Raw genomic sequence first — 23,571 nt, 5'->3', positions numbered from 1 at the left:
TGAATAACGATCATCTTTTCATTAGGGGTGCAGTCTTGCATGGGGACATATATGATATATGCAATAAAGTAAATCACTCAGCCATGTGTGTTATATCATTTTAGACAGGGGTAGCAAACTCCCAGTCCGCAAGGGCGAACAACAGGGTCAGGTTTTCAGGATATCCCTGCTTCAGCACAGGTGACTCAGTCACTGATTGAGCCACCTGTGCTGAAGCTGAGATTTCCTGAATACCTGACCTGTTGGTAGCCCTTGAAGACTAAAATTGGCTACCCCTGCACTAGCTCACCACTTGTGTCGTCACTGTGTGCTGAACAGGAGTTTGCACAGGAAAAGCACCTTCCTCTCCTTATGTTTTTTTTTTTTTTGCTTTTTAACTGAAGCGGTGAGAGATAACGGTTATGTTAACACTGCATTGAAAATAACCCCTCAATTCAGAAGTCCTGATTAAATACAAATTCTGTGCAAATCCCAAAGAAACCAAAAATACCCCAAAGTTTGCTTTAAGTATGATTCCATTTTTTATTAGGGACACAAGTAAGTTATTTTCAAGGATTATTCTGTTAATGGAATTATCTATAGAAAAAATATCAACGTCACGGGTGGCATAAAAGGAGCATGAAAATGGGATCAATATTATCTGGATTTATTTTAAAATTGCAAATGTGTGTATTTAAAATGTGATATTTGTATGTGCACTTAATTTTTTATTCCGGTGATGCCCTGATTTAATCGGGTCCAGATTGGCTGAACATATTGTGATCGACCAAAAACTCCCTTACGGTGTAAGGGCATAAATTAGTTACCCGTCGACAAAGTGACCACCTAGAACAATCTGAACTGGCCCCTGAAATATCCAGCCCCGGTTTATTTTGCAGGGTGTAGGAAACAGTGGGCATGGGCAGGGACAAGGATGTGTCAAGATAATTTGATATCAATGTTACACAGTACATTAATTGTCCACCAAGAAAGATTTGATGGTTAATCTGTGCGGGCATTGCTGTTTATCATCTGTTCAAACTGTGGCCAACTATAACTGGTGCAAGTCACATGGCCCCCACCGTATCCTCTGCGGGCCCCCAACGTGTCCTCTGCGGGCCCCCACCGTATCCTCTGTGGGCCCTCACCGTGTCCTCTGCGGGCCCTCACCGTGTCCTCAACGGGCCCCCACCGTATCCTCTGCGGGCCCCCACCGTGTCCTCTGCGGGCCCTCACCGTGTCCTCAACGGGCCCCCACCGTATCCTCTGTGGGCCCTCACCGTGTCCTCTGCGGGCCCCCACCGTGTCCTCAACGGGTCTCGTGTATCCTCCTCGGACCCCCGTATCCTCACCAGGCCCCCGTATCCTCACTGGGTACCCCGTATCCTCACCAGGCCCCGTTTCCTCACCAGGTCCCCTGTACACTCACCAGGCCCCGTAGACTCACCGGGTCCCCCGTACCCTCACCGGGCCTCCATGTCCTCATCGGGTCACCCGTGTCCTAACCGGGCCACCATATTCTCACCGGGCCCCCATGTTGATGAATTTTTTTTTTTAAATTAAAAACCATTCTTGGGGTGGTGCAGTGTTAATTCTGCCTCTTAGAACTCTGGGAAGTGTCACTCACTGCCAGCAGGGAGAAATCCTGCCCCAGAATCCATAGCGCTGAATCGGTGTGCAGTGGTTGAGGGGCACACTTTTTGGGGGGCACCGGGCCCACTGTTCACTTTTTCCGCCCCTTTTCAAAATGTAATCTTTGTTAAAACGTGTAATGTTCATTTTATTAACATGACCTTGCAGGCAGCAAAGGGGTTAACGTTGGATACAACCTGTATGATCAGTATCTTTTGCATTTTCTTAGTAAACCATTTCTTCTGGTATTCATATAAGATTTGTTTAGTGACGGCATTCATCTTTTTTTTTTGTTTTTGTTGTTGTTATGGTCTTTCCTGGCCTGACCCAAGGGATTATTATACATAACGATTAATGAAACATAAACAGTTGCCAGTCACAGTGTATCTTTTTACAATGCCTATTGCAAGCCTGTGGAGGCTAGATCTCCTTGATGCTGTGGAGAAACCTTGTGCAGCAGACTTGTTTACTGTGCTGGCAAGAGGTTGTCTCAGTTAAATAGAATAACACTCATCATATACTAATTCTATAAAGCATTATCATTTGCTGAACATCTATAAAATGTTATGAACCTATTCTGCTTCTGTGATTGCAACTTGCTTTGATTTTGTAAATGATCAGTAGAAGTCATTCATGAACCGTGTATAATGCTTCATGTAATAATCAGAGTCTCATGACACCAACCTCACATTGTAATAATGTGGCAGGGGTAGCCAACCAATCAGATTCTTTTCTGGGTGACCTCCCTATAAAGTTTCTTGTGAATTTGCCCTACTGCTGGAAAGCAATATTCGATGGTGAGCGTTCTGCTTTATTCTCCAGAATGAAGTACAAGCATGCTGTTAAACATGGTTACTGGAAATAATCGTGTAGAGAATAATCCAGTTTGATTTTAGTAATGCGTCTTTAGTTTTATTTGTATAGCGTTCACCTTGTAACCCAGTGCTTTGCAAAAAATAATGCACAATGCAAAATACTGGAATCATGATACAAAAGTAAGATTGGTGCATTATATTTACAAGTAAATACCGTATAGCCCCCTAAGTGTTATATGGAGAGACTTGCAGAGACAGTAGAAGTATATGGAAATGCATTTGTTTGTGCATGGCTAAGAGGACAGATAAATGCATCTTGAGTGGGAAATGTAATAAGCTATTGAAATGCTTACGGTTAAATACTACTTACTAATTATGACCCTTAAAGCTGCAGACCAAGCAATATCCTACATGTGTGTTTTTTTTAAATAAATCCGTTCTGTACTATGAAAAAATACTTGTAGCATTTAAAAAAAAAAAAAAAATGACATTTTGAATGTATTATAATGTAACAAGCATTTTATGTTTCTATAGCAACCGTTTACAACGTCACATCCCCTTCCTCTTCTGAAACAGGCTCTGGCACACCCCTTTTTGAGCCGTGCCCTCTCTCTGGCTGTGCACCAATTGTATCTAGTGACTGCCTGGTCACATGATCTTCCCCACAGCACTTTGCATCTTTGGTCCTCTTCTGCTGCACTGACAGCCATTTAGTGAACCCCTGAGCCGAATCTTTGCCGATCGATCGGTAATTGAACTAATTACTTATTGTGTGGATTGTATTGATGCACATATTAAAGGTGGGGGGCGGTCTGGGAAACGGCAGCTTGGACTGCTGCTTTAATGCCATGTTCTGCACTTCCACACATTCCCTGCTATTTTTGCAGCTTTTTTAGCATTAAGGTTACAGATATACTGTAACTAGACTCGGCTTTCCCCATTGTTGGCTGCGACTCTGGGGAACGTTAATCTGGCGTCAAATGCCAAAGTGTTTGGCTCAATAAATTAGTTTTAGTTACTTCAAATCCGTTTGTGCCCTGTGTTCCGTCAGTTAGAACATTAATCTGGCTACATCTGTGTGCTTTATAGCTTTTCAAGTTTAGGCAAAGCTGCAATTGCCATGAAAAATAGAATACATATTGCTTTATAAGTGTTAGACAGGAACACAAACCAAATTGAAGAATGTAGTTAGATAGTTATACACCCATTCTTAAAACATTCACAACATTGGTTATCCTTAAGAGAGTGCCTAGTTTGTGTTAAAGTAAAACTTTTCTCCCTTATGCATTGTAACAAAAAAAAAGTGTGTACAGTATATATATACTCCACTCCAACAGTTAATGCAGATAAATAATGCTGATTTGTTAGGGAAGGACATCTTTTATAATCCAGAATAGAAAGGTGTACGTGTATTGTGGCGTCTTGTGTAGGCCTAACAAGAAAATATATATATATATATACATACAGTGGTCGACAAATCACCAAAAAATCTACTCGCCGAACAAAAAAACTACTCGCCACCTAGTACCACACGTGTGCTGCTTGGGCCAATAGGAGCTCGCCACGATGTTAAATCCACTCGCCCGGGGCATGCAAATGTATAGGTTTGTCGAACACTAATATATATATATATATATATATATATATATATATATATATATATATATATATATATATATATATATATATATATATATATATATATATATATATATCCTGCTTTCTGTCAGAAACATTTTAAGCAAGACCTTCGAATTACATGAATACTTACCTTAGCAAGCTATATGCGTTAAATTGATGCAAGTATTGTTATCTAACAACACACTGAAGTATAAATATCGCTTTTTTACTCTATATTAATAGGAATTTTACAAGCTATCACCATAAGCTCAGTACCAATAGGGATACATGGATGAATATGTGTTATAACTGACACAGATCAAGCCTTACAGACCTACACTCTGTGGTTGTAAACGATTATCATACACACCTTTATTCACCTATTTTTAATTATATACTTCACTTTAAGTTAAGATCATTACACCCATCACTTCCCCACTCTCCCGAGCAATAGGAGTACACTTCTTAATTTTGCTGATGCTTATGAGGATTAAGATACTCTTGATTAGTAGTGGCTAACCCTTATCAATCTATCCATGTTCACATACAGGATTACTTTGATACGCTAATTGTTGAATTAGGTTTCAAAACATTTTTTGTGCCGACTAAATAAAATGACATATTAGTGAAGATGAAGTTCCATCTCTTTTAGAAAAATAGAGTTCTATTTGAGAGGTTTAGTGCACGCACTATAGGGATCACTTCTTTTTGTTTGTTATCAGTCTCTTATCCCAGCATGCACCCCTCATACAACATACAACCTTCTAGCTGAGCAGAAGCTGTTCCTTTTTGTTTAACCGGAATAAATACTTGACACACCAATTATAGTAAATAAATGCCGGAATGAATGTTATTTCATTTTTTTTTTTCTGTTTCAGAAACCTCTGCACAACAAGCTGATTGTAAAACGCGGGTACATTTGTCCACAAGAACATTGTTCTCTCTAAAGTAGATCTTTTCAAGTAACTATCATGTTCCCCTCTTGTCTCCTCTTCTGTCTTCCTCATCTACTATATGGTGCATGGGAGCAGAGAACTAGGGGTGTGGGGGGAGCTGCAGGCCCCTCCCTAGGATCATACATTTTTACATTATGGTGATGTACAGTAAGCATGTTACTGATTTTGTATGTACAGCACACACACCCAGTGACGTGTAACTCCTGATATGGTGTGCAGATCAACGATTCTCATCTTAGCAGCCATGAGCCCACCCGTGTCACCACCCAGGTGCAATAACTATTTCATATTTCAGACAAAACAGCGACTGAAGCCCTGGGGGGTGAGGGGGAAGACCCTTACTCTATGCACTTGGTGTGTTTCTATGTTAATTGTTTCCCATAGTGCACCTACCTTAGGGTATCGGGTTGGGGCGAGTATAACCTTATTTGTGGTTTATTAAAACGTAGAATGATACACAAAGAAATGCAACTTTAAACTTAAAGCAAATGGAAAACACTGTCTTTGAATTTAGATGGATAAAACAACCACATCCATAACACTATTATTTAGCATTGCCCATTATGAGAAAAGGGTGATGCCTGGATTTTGAAAAGATGTTATGGGATGTGCATAGAAGGCTGAGAACTAGTGGGGTATATAGCTGCAGAACATGCACACTCTGCAGCTGGTCCACGTGGGTACATCTGGTGTGGACATCCTCTGCTCTCCGTGTCATCACATTGCCATCTTATGCACAAACATACAGTACGTAAGCCCCAGACTACACAAACAAAGTGGTTTTCTGGGCCTGGAAAGTTATGAAAAATCTTTAAATAATATGAATTTATTATTCTTATTATATTAACAACCCTAACTTTGCTTTTTTTTTTTAAATGTGTTTCTATATTGTGTATGTTTAATTTTACGAACCCCTAAAATTATGCCTGATTTAGTTCTTACCTAAAAATCACACTGTGGTGCTGCATAATGTACCATTCATTAAGAGGGGGGGTGGGGTGGTGGGGAGGGCGCGAGGAATCTTTAAGAGCATAAACCAAAATATTGAAAAGTTACAGAGGGATGGCTCCTTTTTGACACTAATATCTCAGGCTTGAGCTATTGGGTCAGTAATATCCTTCAAACCTGACCTGTTAGAGGGTCTTTATGACTGGTATTGAGAACCCCTGGTATAAAGGATGGTGTGACCAGAGTTTGGGGTCATGTGACATGAACATAGAATTTTAATGCACACCAAATTCTTTTCTAGACAACTTAAAATAATTTTTTTTTTAAAAATGCGCCTTTTTTTGCACGATAAAAAGGGGAACATTTCACTGGGTTTGCAAAGATTTTGCTCACTTCTCTGTATTTGGAAAGCTGTCGCTGGAAATCCTGCTGCTCTGCAGCCAGTTACAGCACAAGCGGTGTCCTCCCTTTGATCCTGTTATTTGTTTCAGCACTTCCCTTGCCAAGAGCAGAGAACTAGCACAGCCTGGCCTGATCCAGTATGTGTTTACAGTGCCCTCCCATCCAATAACTTCTCACAGCGCCGCCCCACACATCATACTGAGCAGAGGACTGCAGAGAAATCCGACGTATTTACTGACAAGTGCAGACAGTGTTCAAAGAGAGTGTACATTTGATTACAATCTATTTGTAACCAAACTGTAACTTCTCCATAATTATTCCTCCTACCATTTACAATACTTTTATGTGACTATATTACACTTTTTTTTTTATGCATAACCACATTTGAATGAATATTTGATTATAATAGGAATTGCAGGATTATAACTTCCAAAGTGAACCTTTAATTAAACTCTTCATAGGCTATGATGGTGTTTTGTAATCAGTACAGTGCCCAGCAGAATTAACTGCACTTCTGAGTGTTTTAGTCAAACTCTGTTCAAATATAAGGGGCTGTTCATCATAAAGAACGGTAGATGCAAGTGGATAGGTTGGGCATAGGGGCCTTTTGTCATATCGTGCAAAAAAAGAAAATTGATACATTTTAAAGCTAGAGCTTTCTTTGTTCCGTCTCCAAGAACACAGCAGATGTTTAAATGGGTGCAGCAGTAAGGCCTGTGTTGTTGAATATGCTGTGAAACTGCTTTTCTATAAGAGTAAACCTCTGAACTCCGTTCACACGTATGGAGCACAAAGTGTTCCCTCACATGGAGAAGTGACTTCACCGCATGTTGAGTAAGGGTCTCCGTTATCTGGGAATTGGCTGTCACCAGGGCCGCCAACAGAGTGGGGAGAGTGGGCAGAGGGGGGCCTGACCAGCTAATCACAGAAGTGGAGCCTGATTTCCTGTTGGCCAGAAGGGCCCCTTCCCCTGCCGGGCTTACCCTCGCCCCCACGCTAAGCAAGTCACTGTCTTCCCTCCCCAGTTCACCTGGGGCACAGGTTAAGACTTCACTCCTGGGAGCGCCGTCATCGGGTTTAGCTGTCGGAGTAACAAACACAATGCTGTTTTGGTCCCACTTTTGCTTCTACAAACTGCATAAATTATTATTCTGATATTGCGTTAAATGTAAATAATACATAATACACGTTCATGCATTTTCCCTTTCACATTAAAGTAGTATTAAATGGTGACATACTGTATGGCATTGCTATATATTTGAAGTAATGTGTATATTTTAAGTAACGTAACACAATTCTTTTGCAGATAAAGTATTGATTGCTCAGCCAGTATTTGTGCATGAAAAGAAAGAACGTCCAGTTAAGGTATATACACTTTTTTTTATTTATTTACGATTGACATTGTTCTGAATGCACAGCAATCCCTACCATTGCAATTGTATTCATTGCTGATGAGGCAAAATTCCTCTTACATTGCTATGTGTTTTATTATATTTAAATGCTCAAAAACTGACATTCAATTTATTTTGTGTCTTAACCTGCAGAGACATGCAGAACATCTTGTCTTGAAAGCTGAGAATGGTAAGTGTTCTTCACATGTGTTATGAAATGAACCACATTCTTCAGTGAGTTAGAGTGCAGAATACATTCCAAAAATGCACAGAAAATGCAGAGGAAACAATCTTAAAATATTATAGCAGTTTTTTTTTTTTTTTTTTGGCATTTATGAATTAAACCGTTTTGCATTGAAGTTTTCAAGTTATCTATGAAATAGATTTTATTGTCTGCCGGAGAAAACCTTGAGCCTACGGACATTTTGCATCTGAACCTCAACCAGAGGGTCCCTGGATGTTGGGGGACCATGGATGATGTTCAGGAGACACCATGGTTCAGGTAGCCTAAAAAAAAACAAAAAGTGAACAAACGGAACTGCAGCTTTAAGATATTTCACCAGGAAACATATGAGGAAACGTATGTGTTGTTTTCATGTGCATCCAATGTACGTATTGGGGATGATCTGATTAAGATGACATAGAATACAAAGTGCAACAGGAAGGGGGAATCTTGCTCAAACCAAATAGAGTGAGATTGTCATAGAGGGTGCCTCCTTGGTTATATAGTAAGATATGAATGACTAATTTGTTGTGCTAGCACAAAGCAGTAAAAAATCCTATAGTGGCGCACACCTCTATAAAGTGTATGGATTGTGATAATGCATAATAAAACGTAACTTTTACTAATTCATTACAATAAAATAGAAATGAGAATGGATGTGATATTTTAATGTTCAATTTATAAGTGATTGCCAAACAGGCAATGACATTGGTTACAAACATATACAGTAAGGCCCCGCTTTTCGGCGATCTGCTTTTCGGAGATCCGCCGATATGGCGGTACCGAGAAGGGGGCCGCCATGTCCGCGCATGCGCAGAACGGGTCAGTCCGGGATCACGAATGCGCAGAACGGGCCGGTCCGGGGTTGCAAAAGCGCAGAATGGAGGGTTTTGCCGATGTTGCGCATGCGTAGAATGGCGCATTGCCAGTCTGCGCATGCGCACATAACTAAAATTGCCGGTTACGCTTTCCAGCGATTTTCACTTTGCGGCGGGTCCTTAGAACGGAAGCCGCCGCATGACTGGGGTCCTGCAGTACAGTATATCTTGCATGGATCCACATCTAAGTGAGCATATAAATAAAATAATAAAACCATTAAGGTAATCCTGCGATCATTTCTAATCTGTAAATGGCTGTACTGTTCCAGTCAAAAGATAGATTTCCGTTTATAGTTCTTTAGTATATAGGAAGTAGCCAGAAAGAAGGGATGTTTTGGGTATTAGGGTATTAGGGGGATAGAATATGGACACGAGATAGGTGATCCCTAGTAAATGCCGGAAGAGACTGTCCATGCTATTGCTATGGTAGAATTTTGGGGGCCCAGCACATACTTGAAGAATGGGGCCCCTGCAAATTTTATGACAAAATCACATTCGGCCTACTTTGCCCCCTCGTGTCTCTTTGTTCCCCCCCCCTTCCCCCAGTGTCTTTCTCTCTCTTTTTTCCCCCAGTGTCTCTCTCACACCCTTTGTCATTCCATCTTTTCCCCTTCTGTGTCTCTGTTCTCCCCTCCTCTCGTCTTCCTCTCCTTCCCCCCGCATGTTTCTCTCCTCCCCCCAGTATGTGTGTCTCCTCTCCCCCTCAGCATGTCTCTCTCCTCTCCCCCTCAGCATGTCTCTCTCCTCTCCCCCTCATTCTTTTCCTTCTTCCTTTTTATTCTTTCCTTCCACTAATGTCCCTCCCTCCCTCCCTCCCAAGTGGCAATTTTATTTTCCTTTCATATCTTTAACCTTCAAGTTTCTCTTTCTCCTACTACTCCCCACTCCCCAGCATGTTATTCTCTTTGTTTATTCCCCCATGTATTTTCCCCTTCTGTATGTCATCTTCTCTTTAACAATCTGATGTATCTTTTACCAGCATCTTTTTCTCTCTTCCTTCCCCTTTCTCACTCTTTCCCCCTCATGTCTCTCTCTTGTGCCCCTCATGTCTCTCTTTTTTTCCCCTCTTGTCTCGCTTTCTTTTCTCCCCCTCGTGTGTCTCTCTTTTCTCCCTGTAGTCTCTTTTTTTTCTCCCCCTCATGTCTCTCTTTCCCCTCCCCCTCATGTCTCTCCCTCATTTCTCCCCTTCATGTCACTCTCTTTCTCTCTCTCTCTCTTTTCTCCCTCACGTCTCTCTTTTTTCTCCCTCGTGTCTCTCTTTTCTCCCCCTCATGTCTCTCTATCTCCCCCTCATGTTTCTCTCTCTCTTTTCTCCCCCTCGTGTCTTTCTTTCCCCTCTTTTGTATTTCTCTCTTGTACTTTTTCTCTTTGTGTTTTTCTCGTCCTTTCTGCCTTCTTCCTTTTCATGTCAGTTTTTATCCCCCTTATTTAACCCTTACCCCTCACCTTTCGCAGCCTGTCTCTCAGACTGCAGCTTCCCCCCCCCCCCCCGAACTAGGCCCCACCAACGTACAGATGATTTCTTCTCTTTGCTTTCTGCTGCATCTCAGGGCCCCCGCAGATAATTAATATGCAGACAGGGGGCCCCCTAAACACACTGGGCCTGGGACAGCAGCCCTGGATTCCCCCCCCCCCTCCTGTCGCCTGCCCCCCCCCCCTACTCACCCCTATCGGCGACCCTGCTAGCATGTTATCTTAGATGAGATGGTATAGTTAGTACTTGGGAGGTCTGCGGTATTCAGGGGTAGTTACAAATCGGATACTATATCTCCGTTTTAGTAGGTATTGCATTAGTTCTTTTCCCCTTTATTCTCTCTAGCCTGGACCGATCTCAGCCCTCTCAGACTTAGAGGCAGCTTGGCGTGGCGTGTGACATCACACGTGACTCAGTACCCGCGACGAATGTTCCGCTGATCCTCTCGGCTTTCCCGGAGCATCAGCGAAACGTGCAGATTAGAAATGATCGCAGGATTACCTTACAGGCAGCTTTGGTTTTATTATTTTATTTATATTTGTTCACTTCGATGTAGATCGATGTAAGATATACTGTACGTGTTTGTAACCAATCACTTATAAACAGAGCATTAAAATATCACATCCATTCTCATTTCCATCTTCTTGTAATTAATTAGTAAAGCTTACGTTTTATTATGCATTATCACAATCCATATACTATCTAGAGGTGTGCGCCTGTAAGAAACATGTGCAGAGGTATACTCAGGGAGACCGATTTGGGGGACATTAACGATGGCTTTATTCAGCCTGTCACTTTAAACAACAGTCTAAGGCAATATACACACATACAAGAAATAAACACCTATCCCTGTGTAAGGGCTGATTCACTTCCCCAGTCCCTATCTGCAAGGCTGGGGGGGAAAGACCCTTACCATCCTATTACCCTAAAGTGGTCACTGTAAGCAGGGGCTCTTTTTGACAGTCTCTGAGTCTGGGTGGGTTTCTGCCTCTGGCAGGTTCCTGGGTCCTCTGTCGCCAGGAAAGAGGTCTGGTGCCCTGGTGTCTTGTTATCAGCACACAGTCTCCAGAGAGTCCATGTTTGTTTCCAGTAGGAGGTTTTTACCCTTGTCTGATTAACCAGGTGGAGCTGGTTAATTGTCTAGCTGCAGTTAACCAGCTCCCTGCTGGATCCTCAGATCAGTAGAGGCTTATTTTGCAGCCTTATTTAAACATAGATAAGTTCCTGTTACAGCGCCACTATAGGATTTGTCCTGCTTTGTGTTTGCACTCCAAATTAGTCATTCATAGAATACAAAGTAACCTTGGCAAGAATTGAACACACAAACAAACATTTGCTGGGATTCACTAAGGTGCAATTCAGGTTAGCACATCTCAATCTTAATGCTGGTTCATGGTGTGATAACCCGTACTGCACCTTAGTAAATCATCCCCATTGTGTATTGAATCAACACCCTAATTACTATGCCATGGTGTCATTACAAAAGCGGAATCCAATGGTGTCAAAATGCCGTTTAACATGTCATGATCCAGTTGTCAGTGCGGTTTTGCAAGTTCACCGTTGTTATGCTGTATATAGATTACGTCCAAAGTTTGTGCTAAACTTATCATCAGACAAAGTGTGTTGTGATGTTAACAGAAGTTTCTGTGGTTTGCAGTCTTAGGGGGGTTATTCTATATCCGCACTGTGGCCAATGAAGCTGTTTTCGAGAGACGTTCCCTGTTGACATTGGGTAATTTTGGGCCAAAATGACTAATTAATCTGCCACTTTGGTGGGTAAATATTAAGCCCCTTAGTACCTTTGCATTGATTTGCAATGCTGCTGACAAATTCAGCCGTTAAACAGTTAAAATGACAATCTTTTCAGTGACATGTTGACATTGGCGAACTGCACAAGAACCATTTCTTTGCGCCCTTTGCTTTAAATTTAGGTTTTAAACGCTTTACCAAAAGTAAAATGAGTCATGGAGCTAGAACATCCGAGACATGTCACAAGGGAGCGTCGGGGAGGGCTGTGCATTACACACCTCAACACCCTATCGTGGATTATCGATTTTCAGCAGGTGCATAACAACGCAAAGACTATATTTCTTTTATGTATTGCAGGGCTCAGCATACACTCAGAGAAGAGAGTCAGATCCTCATCCTTCACTTACATACCCTCCCACTCTCCCGCTCACACAGGTAAGACATGTCACTTGTGTTCCCTTTCCGTTTAATGTTCTTTAGCATCCCCAAGAAAAACCGCAATTAACATTGTGTAACTGGCCTGTATTTCTCCTTTTCTGCTAACAAATACGTCTGTCATACTCAGTAGGCAAGGATGACTTTGCAGGGAACTGAGTGCGGAGTTTACTACAGATATTTGTGAATAGCCCTTGTCCTCGTACACGCCCCACATTTCCCAGGCCTGCTTTTAGATTTGGGAATTTCCCATCCCCACCTCTCCTCAGCCTCTAGTAATTCTCTGGTAACACCCAGTTATTACAGGGTGGGGGATGTATTACAGAGCTTGTGAGCACTAACGAGGATCATTGTGTTCATGCACATGTTCATACTACTGTATGAGAAGTGGACATGATTGGCCAAAGAGTGGTGAGGAAGCCACCTTTTTGGAGGGGGGGGTGAGTATGAGAGCCGTGTCCTTACTAATCCCAGCCTGCACATTTATTCACTACGGTCCGGTGACTTGCATTGCAGTTAATGCCGGATTGGGTCTGTTAACACCCCACGGTCCTTAAAAACTGAGGCCGCTTCCTTGGAAAGGTGCCGGGGTAAAGGCGAGAAAGCATTGCAGGTTTGAAGGGAGCAGAATAGAAATATTCAGTGGTCGGCATTACGTAAAACGTAGTGCTACTGAGACTGATTAAATAAATAGATTAATTCACTAAGCATTGGCACTAAGCAAGTGCGTTAGGCTGTTTATTTTAAAAGATTTATTCACTATCTATACTACCGGATCATAAAGCGGAATGGGTCACAAGGTGTCGTACACGCAGCACTAAGGTGTTTTATGGCTTAGTCAATGAGTCCCTCCTAAATAAATAATTCAAATATTTGGAATATTCCAAATAGTTGGAAAGTGTGGGAATTTAAAAAAGTTAGTAGTACCCTGGGATTGTAATACAGAAAAACTAGTGCTACTCTGGTGTAAATAAAACTAGTGCTACTCTGGTATAACAAAAAAATAGTGCTTCTCTGGTGTAACAAAAAACTAATGCTACTCTGGTGTAAATAAAACTAGAGATACTCTGGTGTAACAAAAAGCTAATGCTACTATGGAATACAGGCATACCCCGGTTTAAGTACACTCACTTTAAGTACACTCGCGAGTAAGTACACTCGCGAGTAAGTACATATCGCTCAATAGGCAAACGGCAGCTCACGCATGCGCCTGTCAGCACGTCCTGAACAGCAATACCGGCTCCCTACCTGTACCGAAGCTGTGCGCAAGCGGGGAGACTATAGAGCCTGTTACAAATGCGTTATTTACATCAGTTATGCACGTATATGACGATTGCAGTACAGTACATGCATCGATAAGTGGGAAAAAGGTAGTGCTTCACTTTAAGTACATTTTCGCTTTACATACATGCTCCGGTCCCATTGCGTATGTTAATGCGGGGTATGCCTGTAAATAAAACTAGGGATACTCTGGTGTAAATAAAACTAGTGCTACTCTGGTGTAAATAAAACTAGTGCTACTTTGGTGTAACAAAAACTAGTGTTACTCTGGTGTAAATAAAAGCTAGTGCTACTCTGGTGTAAATAAAACTAGAGATACTCTGGGGCTGTAATTTAAAAAAGGAACGGTACCCGGGGGTGGTAAATAAGTGGAATTTTCTGTACCCCCACATACTATTACACTTGCACCACCGGAAGTGTCCCTCACTCCCCCATTTAAATCCATACAGCCGGGGAAAGCTTTTCTCATTTCCTAATTGTGAATATTTGACTAATCTCACCGTGGGATCACAAGATAGGTTGTAAATACCATCAACAAAGCCACAGGAGCCTCTCCTGCAGCAGCAGCAGCAGCAGCAGCAGCGCTGATTGATTACTTGTCAGGGCACTTGCTTGACAACATTTGTTTACGTTTCCTGGACTGTCTTCTAGAGGTGCAGCCTCCTATATCTGGCAAAATAATAATAATAGCAATTAGAAATACAACCTAACTATATACTGTAATTGGCTTTCTTTAAAAAAAAAAATGAATCAGCTTTAAAGTGTTAGGAGTATTAGCTCATTTCAAATAAATACGTACACTCATTTCAAATAAATAAGCCACTAATTGATATCTCCAGCACTGGTAGAGCAGGAATACCTCCCAGAAGCCTATGTGAGTTTGACTCATAATGTTAGTACCTCACCCCCGGGGTAGAGATGCTCATAAAAAAACTGTCCAAAATGCATTTGCCAAACTGTTAGCGTTATTTTCCCCCCAAATTCGATTTCTCGCAAATCTGTTCCCCAAACCCCAAAGTGCTAATAATGTTACCAGACTTGTAAGCGGCCACTGAAATATCGCCAGACAGTGTGCGAAGCGTGGTGTGTGGGCCCTATTTCTAGGCTCGGCAGTAAGTTAATCGAGAGGCTTTCGACCAGGGGTGCGCAAACTTTTTTTGGCTGCACCCCCCTGTCTGCTCTCCTCCTCCCCCCCCCCTCCTGCTTGCGGCCCCCACCCCTTTCCTTGCCTCCGGCGTTTCACCGTCGTATGACATCACTTTATCATGGCAACACGACATCATGTGACCCTGCAGCGTCATTTGACGCTGCGTTGCCAAGAGCCGCCGGAGACAAGGGAAGTAACATACAGAGGCGTCGCGCGCGATCCCCCGGCATTTCATTTAAATGCTTTGGGGAAGAGTGCGAGGCCTCTAAGTGCCGCGCCCCGCCCAAAAAAATTCACGTCACCAGTTTGCGCACTCCTGCTTTAGAGAATGTACCAAATTAATATATTGCATGCTCCTCCCTTTATGGAGTATGCAGCTGGTAAAAAGGTTGGCCTTACATTTGTTGATTTCATGCATGGCAAATCAACTGGACTTTCGCGACTAAAAAGGACCAATTATGTATGGTTTGAGACTTCATGTGAAAGGTTTGCACATCCGTACCCCTGAGGATATCATGCTCTGGCCACAGGAACCTTTACTGCTTGGTTTTCCATGTTAACCTCCATAATATGGAAGACTTCAAAAGCTTATATCTCCTGAAGAGAGCATCAGATTTTAAAAATAAAAACCGTGTCGGAAAGGACAAGATGAGACCTCTTAAAGTCCGTTAATAATGGCAATTGTGCTTGAATAGGGCTTGTATGCATGCAGCACTTTGAAAGACACTCTGAATTGATATTTCACCAGTATTCATATCATATCTTGTTCTGTTTTTAGAAAAGGGTGTCTCTGAGAAACGAGTGCGCTCCTCTTCATTTACCGTCTTGTCATCTTTCCCTCCCTCCCAGCCAGGTAAGGAACAGCAGAAAATGTGCAGAATTAACTGATACCAGCATCATTTTTTTCTTTAAAAGGCCTTTGAAGTGCTCCAACCCCCTTTGGTGAATGCCTCAGGCAGTGTTTTGACATTGTATATACCGAGAATGTCTTCTTCAGCCAAGAAAACTACTGCCTAATCTGCATTCCCTGGGCTGTCGTACACGTCATGATACTGTCTGGTAACCTTGCTTTTTGGAAGGACAAGTAGAACCATGAAGTACCTCTAAGTCTAGGCAGTCTTCACTGTGTGACAGAGGGTGGGATTTGTACACATGAAATAAAAAGATCACTTGTGAGCACATTCACGTCTCAGTCAGGTCGGCAATCCTACTTTTTACCATTCTCCCCTAGAATACAATGCTTCCATTGCAGCAAGGGATTCTGGGAAATGACATGCAAATGAGCACACAGTGTGTCACCTTTTTGCATCTTATCCATTATAACATGGAACCCTATAAACGTATTCTACAAATTTCACAGGCTGTGCTGAAAATGTGTGTAATAGGGCAGGCATAAGCTTATTAGGGAGTCCATGTTAAAATGGATAAGAGGCAAAAAGGTGACACTCTGTCAGTGCTCATTTGTATGTCATTTCCCAGAATCCCCGGCTGCAGTGGAAGCATTATATACTGAGAGATAATGGGGAAAGACAGGGTTGCAGACCTGTCTGAGACATGAGAATGTCAATGATACAGACTTATTCTCTTTGTTATAATGTTCTAAGAGGATAAATATTTTTCAGGTTGGCTTTATAATCGTTCAGGAAAAGAACGTTGTACAATTGTGTAAGAAATTCAAAACTGTTTGATTTTTTTTTTTCCCCCAGCTATAAAGAATAATGTATTCATGCCATCCACTATCGTACAAGTACATCCTGAGAGCACCAAAACGGACGTAGGTAAGTGCAAAACTACATGTGTTCTTTGGGGTATTGTTAATGTAATCAGTGCAGCTTCATGCTGCTGAATATCACATGCAAGATATTCTGCCTTAGCGCTGCACGGAGCTGATTTGCACCGCGATGAGCTTTAAGTCAGCACTGTTGACTTCTTTACTAGCATGGAAAGTAATTGTGCTATTGTTTGATTTGCAGGAAGGCTACAGGCCTGGAACGTGATTAAGCCAGCAACACTGCAGGCACCACAAGCACCACTCTGTCAAGATGAGAAGAAGACGACTGGATCTGGAACTGTGTTCCTTAGATGTCAACCTGAAGATAAAGTATGATATTTACCCCATGTGTTGCAGTGGGGTACTGAAATAGTGCACTCAACAGCAAATAGGGTTGCCAGGTGGCTTCTCCAAAAATACTGGACTCAATGGTGAAAGGTGCGTCAGGTCACTATGTCCAGGGAGGAAAATACCGGACACACACATGTCCAGTATTACAGTACCTCTCATTTTTTACTGGGCAGAGTGTCCAAATACTGGACAGTCCGGTTCAATACCGGACACCTGGCAACCCTAACAGCAAATTGCTTGGTCCTTTGGTGGTTTTAGGGCTATTGATTAAGTAACTGTCTGTAATATTGATATTCTTCTGTGTAAAAACCCTCTTACAAAATATGTGATGTTGAATGGAACATGGACTGTTGACTGGTGCAATAGCCCGAGAGTTTGCAAAGGCTTTTGGTACTATTGACCATGCTGTTATGTTAAACAAGCTGTAGTACTCTGGTATTGGACCACATGCTTTAAACTGGTTTATATTTTATGTATCCACCTGTCTTACCTTCAAATATTTTCTGGATAAGTTATCCAATTATCTGAGAAGACTTCTCACCCCTACTATCCATAGCACTTATTTCCTTAGATCTGCCTCAAGAAACCTGCTTTCTTGACGGGACTATTTTAACTTTGGCAGTGTCAGTAATATTTCATCCTGATAGATCCTTACTTTCATTATGGCTGCGATTTTGAGGTGAATGGCTCGTAACGCCATCGATATAGCTTGATAGCTTACATTGCGCTCTCCTAATACCCAACGGAGGCTATTCAGAGGAACTTTCACACGTTAGCAGCATTGCTACAACAGCAGCTCGCATGCAGGTAGTACCTCCGTCAGCCAAACAATATAATGCGATCTGAATCCCCACTATAGAGGTTCAGAATTGATATATTTCATAGCTGCAGCAATCTGTTAATTTCTCATACATAGTGAAGCCTGACTACTCCTATATAGAGCAAGAACCTCACCTCAATATCGGATGAGACTTACCATTCACAGCCCTACACCATCTTATTCCTCTCCCTGGCCAAGGGGGGAATTCAAGTTATGATCTACACTATTATAGTAATTTGCCACTGCCACTTTGAGACCTTAAACAAAGGGTCTAATCTATGATAGCGACTTGCTATTTCAGGCACTGTGCCAGCTACTAGACACATATAGTGTCATGATGTATTTCAATACTTACCCTCTTTTCATGCACCATTTATTTTAAAATCAATTAAATAAAAGATATTTTTAAGATTGCCATATAACATTAGTGATATTGAGTGCTATTATCTACTGAGTTATTTTTTCTTTTTGGTGTATTGCTTTTATATTTTATGTATCCACCTGTCTTACCTTCAAATATTTTCTGGATAAGTTATCCAATTATCTGAGAAGACTTCTCACCCCTACTACCCATAGCACTTATTTCCTTAGATCTGCCTCAAGAAACCTGCTTATGGTTCCCCAAGTTTAATAAAGAATCCTTCTCTTACCGAACAACCCACTTCTAGAACAATTTACCAGAGTCTCTCAAAAACGCCTCCTGACTTTCTTTCAAGACTTCAGCTGTTTCGTACTTTAAACATATTTGCAACATGTAAAGTCAACTTATTATTTTATACCCAGGACATATTTGAAAACGAGAGGTAACTCTCAATGTATTTTGTCCTGGTAAAATATTTTTTATAAAAAAATAAAAACTGTATGAAGGAAGAGCATCGTTAAAGAGAGACAGCTCTCACGTACCTGCTAATCGATTAAATGGGAACATTATATAACCCCTTTCAATGGGTACATTTGAATATCTAGAAAACAAAGTTCAGAGGAAGGGATAAGAAAGTGTAAGTGTTCCCAGCTCTCAGAAACGGAATATTCTGCAGAATAAGCAATGCTGGGAATACATACACATTTGCGACAATCTAACTTCTCTCCTGTTTACAGAATAAAGACCTAGAAATACACTGTGCTGACCTCTCACTATTAATTATAGTCATAAACCATCACTGGATACACTGTAACCAACTACTATTTATTCCTGGAGGTTAACCTCGTATGCAGTGTTAGAAGTTGTGTAGTGCGCTGTACCTAGTAGAATTCAATGATGTCATGTAGCCTGTGAGTTTAATACCGAAGGAGTAGTTTAGTGTTAGGATTATTTACTTTAAAGCTTAACCTGATTTAAATCCCAGCAACATCTCCCCTTGCAACCATTGGCTCTCTGTCCCTCAAACACCTCAAATTAGGTAGTAAACTCTTTAGGGATTAATTACCCCTGCAAATTCTGTGTATTGCACTGCATACAGTGTCAGTGCTACGTAAGAAAACATATTATTGCGATTAATATTGTCAAAACACAGTTTACAAACAAAGTGTTGGGGGTTAAAGGGTCTGCTCATACCTTAATGATGAACCTTTCAAAAGAAATAGCAGAACTTGAATATTCAAAGTGGGAAAAAAGGCATTAGAAAAACAAGTGCATTATAAAGCCCACATATTCGATATTATGTGGGATCATCGACACGGCTTCACATGTTAGATAATGAATGAGAATGTTGATAAATCTCCACGTACTCCAAATAAGATATTGAAGTATTTACAGATGTACTTTACATTATCAAAAGACCAACGTTTTGGCCTCAAAGAACCTTCATCTGGACCTGAATGAGACCACCAGCATTTCTCTGATAGTACAGTAACCCAACTACAGAATCAAAACATTGGAGTTAATTTCCCCTATTAACCATGTGATTCATGTGAGCATTTTGTAACGCATGTGATTTTCAAATATACTTTTTTTTATACATTTGATGCAAATTTCTTGCTAATGTTATGACGTGTAAATGTGACCAGGCCAATCCTTCTGAGAAAAGTGTGAACATGAAACATACCAACTCACCTTGAGATGTAGCAGAAGTGAATCCTCCCGTGTAACATGGCACATCGCACTGTCGCAAGCATTTTTAGACACAATGTGTCACATTAGCGGTAGCAACTTCTGCTACATCTGTACTCCTATTATCTTCTCTATGTAATGTCTCCTCTCCTAACTCCTCCTACTGCTCTGCACATCCCTGTATCACTTATAAACATAGATGCTACATTTCTTGCCATGTTAATGTCAGTGGGTTCTTATGCCAAGTGACTCTTTTGAAGTCTCATGACAAAACTCTTAATTGTGGGGGGATAACGCCCATGGCCACATGAATGGCCATTGCTATTTACGGACTGGACCCCTTCTTAGACTCTGGATGTGTTCAGAATTGATTGTACTTTGTTTTCCTTGCAGCTGTCATCCATAGAAATGGATTGCATTGAGAGACCAAAATCGGCGCCCGGGCCAACATATATTCTAGGCCTTAAAACAAGGTAAACATAGAGATGTTTTCATAGTGGAAGTTTTATATGACCTGTGATGAAGCCCTAAGCACTTATACCATTTTAAGACGTCACATGTGCCAGTTAGAGTTCTGATTGTTACGTCATAATCACCCACGTAGGGATCGCAGGTATCTACCAACTTTCAAACAAGTCATGTAGGCACGCTCGTGATTACTGATGATTACTGTCGATTAATGTCTCATTACTATACGTCAAAACCATAAAAAAACACGCCGTTTGCAATTCGGGGACATTTTGCTGCCTGACCAGCTGGAGTTGATACATTTCCACAAATTCTGGACAGTTGACGCCCCTACTTACATTTCCATGGGCTACAAATTCCAGGGATGTGATTATATTAACGGGCACAGGTGTGAAATGTCTGATTAAGAAGCCTGAAAATGGGCAGAAAATGATCATATCCAAAAACTGACAACAATTGAATTCACTTAGAACTTTAAAATCTTTGGATTTCTCTTTGATTGCCATTGTTTTATTTAGAAATCAACCCTCCGAACAGATGTTCATGCTGGACAACAGCACTTCCAATTTTGTCTTTGGAGAAAATATGGATAGGAGAGTCGTGGTAAGAGTCGATCTTAACTTAGATCATGGCCAACAGCTGATGAAATGCATGTATTTGGTCCAAGGTTCTTCTGTGTGTAGAGCAAACAGTACATGTCCAAGCTCGAAAATAGTATTATAACTGGTACACTGTAGTTTAAAAGTTTATGATAGTACATTAAACATTGCAATCATGAAAATACATCCATCTAATTTGGAGTTTGTGTATTAGGCATTTACTTGTCCACAATATTTTTTTCTGCGTGGCTTAAAGCGGGTCCAAAAAAGAAAATGTTTGTGCAAATTCCCTTCACGTCTGTATTTTCATCCTGATCCTATACGTCACTGGGAAATCCTTTATCAGTTTCCTCTGCTGGAAAATAATATATTTTCTGAAAACTGCTTTATGAACGTTGCTGTTCGTAAGGCATGAGCTTCTAACAAAAAGCAGGACGCTATTATTACATGTACAATTATATATTATTTCAATCATATTTTGCAATTAATCTTTAGGGCCTGTCTTTTCTACCTATATCTTGAATTTTGAAGCTATTTTTTATAATGGTGTTTCATAGCTAGGTATTTTTACGTAACTAGCTGTACTCGGCGTAACATACACCAATCTGGCAAATCTTAAAGGTTCTTAATTAAACATTACTCTTGTTTTCACCCCTCCTCGTAATGCCTTGCTGTCTCTTGTCCCCTCGACCCACCTTACTCTCTCTTCCATCAAGCCCTGCTCCTCTTTGCACTCTCTCCTCCCCTCGCTTTGCACTCCATAATGAAAGAGAAAGGCTGTAGTATACTGTACATATAACATGGTGTAACATACTTATACTATGGTGCAACATACATGCTTGTAACATATCCATTCTATTTCCAGAGTCCACAGAGACCTACAGAGTCTCAAACCCAGTGCAAGTGGGGAACAAATTCTTCCAGAGTTCAGTCATCTGAGAGCTATCTGCCTTATCAGAGTAAGTCTTATTTTAAAGCTGCAGACAAAGCAATATCCGACATGTTTTTTTTATTTTATTTTTAAATAATGAATCAGTTCTGTACTATGATAAAATACTTGTAGCATTTAAAAAATAAAACTCTGAATGACATTTTTAATGTATTATAATGTTACAAGCATTTTTTGTTTCTATAGCAACCGTTTACAAAGTCACATCCTCTTCTGGAACAGGCACTGGCACACCCCTTTTTGAACCCTGCCCTCTCTCTAGCAGTGCACAAATTGTATCTAGTGACTGCCTGGTCACATGATCTTCCCCACAGAGCTTTGCATCTTTGGTCCTCTTCTGCTGCACTGACAGCCATTTAGTGAACCCCATGTCGAATGTTCGCCAATCGATCACAGGAGAATGGATCGATTGGCAACTTAAGTACTTATCATTGTGTGGATTGTATTGATGCACATAATGAAGGGGGGGGGGTGAATTTAAATAAACGGCACCTTGGACGGCTGCTTTAACACTATTGCTGACAGATGCTGCAATGCATTGTGAAGCTGACTGGCACATATATGCTGTATGTGAAATAACTTCTCCATAACGCCTTCTATTTCTCCCCCCAACTTCTCTCCAAATAGCTCATTTACACAAGTAGGCGCAAATTCAGTTCAACGTAACTCAGATGCTAAGAGATTCCAAATGATTCTCTTAAGGGTTTATTCACTATTGTATGAAATCCATTCAGGATGATTATTATCGGTCACCACTAGAATGGCCATGAATGATCCGCAATTGTTATATCACTCTCTAGTGCAGGGGGGGGGGGGGGGCGGCTGTTACAGAGGCCCTGCGCTCTTCCCCAAAGAATTTCATTTAAACGCCGGGGAAGCACGCGCGAGGCCTCTGTAACTGACTTGCCTGATCTCCGGAGGCTTCTGGCAACGCGTCGCAATGGCAACGCGGCGTCAAATGACACCGCTGGGTCACATGATGTCGTGACGTCAAGACGCGAGAGAACAGGTAAGACGGAGGGGCGTGAGCAGGGGAGAACACAGGGGGGGCACAGACTGAAAAGTTTGCGTACCCCTACTCTAGTGAATGCTTTGTGCCAATTTAATTCTCGACTCCTATCCCCCGTTGTGCTATTTACGTGCTTTAATTTCTTCGATATGACTGATTTGTATATTTGTATTTACCTTTTTCTTGCAGAAAACTGCGCAAACAGAAGCCTGATAGAATCAGCTGCTGCTTATACCGCCAAGCTCAGACAGAAGTACGCGCTGGATAAAGTGGAAGTAATAACAGGAGAGGAAGAGGAGCGTAATGTACTACAGGTCTGCCATATACTATGAGTCACTAAAGTTTGATCTACAGCCGTGTTAATATTTGCTGGTATAAAGTTACTGGATTGTGAAATATATTTTTAGGAATTCCCGCCGTATTCACTAAGAATGATGCACTGTACTGATAAACGGGTAGCGATATTCATCTCACTTGCACGTGCGTACATGAGAAATGTGTTCACTCCGAGTGAACGGCGCTAGCAGGACAAATAAGCGACAATTCTTAGAGGGCCGCGTTAATCAGGTGCTAGCGATGCAACTGTAGATAGGTGCAGGACATTTCTCCATGTATGTAATGTAA

General features: G+C 41.4%; 1 protein-coding gene across 2 annotated transcripts in view; it reads left to right on the top strand.

The window, feature by feature from the left end:
* Nucleotides 1–23,571, top strand: part of RANBP3L (RAN binding protein 3 like) — a 48,705-nt gene that overhangs the window by 11,682 nt on the left and 13,452 nt on the right. For both annotated transcript variants that reach the window (XR_012799381.1, XM_075588288.1), the window contains exons 2-11: nt 7,659–7,717; nt 7,897–7,933; nt 12,425–12,502; nt 15,709–15,783; nt 16,637–16,708; nt 16,904–17,031; nt 20,316–20,395; nt 20,909–20,993; nt 21,855–21,948; nt 23,137–23,261. Coding sequence is in view for 1 of the 2 variants with exons in the window: in XM_075588288.1 (XP_075444403.1) it covers nt 7,659–7,717; nt 7,897–7,933; nt 12,425–12,502; nt 15,709–15,783; nt 16,637–16,708; nt 16,904–17,031; nt 20,316–20,395; nt 20,909–20,993; nt 21,855–21,948; nt 23,137–23,261 (833 nt within the window). In the remaining variant the exon portion in view is untranslated. The remainder of the gene's footprint in view (nt 1–7,658; nt 7,718–7,896; nt 7,934–12,424; nt 12,503–15,708; nt 15,784–16,636; nt 16,709–16,903; nt 17,032–20,315; nt 20,396–20,908; nt 20,994–21,854; nt 21,949–23,136; nt 23,262–23,571) is intronic.

Source organism: Ascaphus truei, chromosome 1 (assembly GCF_040206685.1).
Source record: "Ascaphus truei isolate aAscTru1 chromosome 1, aAscTru1.hap1, whole genome shotgun sequence".
Classification (NCBI taxonomy): Eukaryota; Metazoa; Chordata; class Amphibia; order Anura; family Ascaphidae; genus Ascaphus; species Ascaphus truei.
The sequence above is the reverse complement of the archived record's forward strand: the minus strand, read 5'-3'. Positions and strand labels throughout refer to the sequence as shown.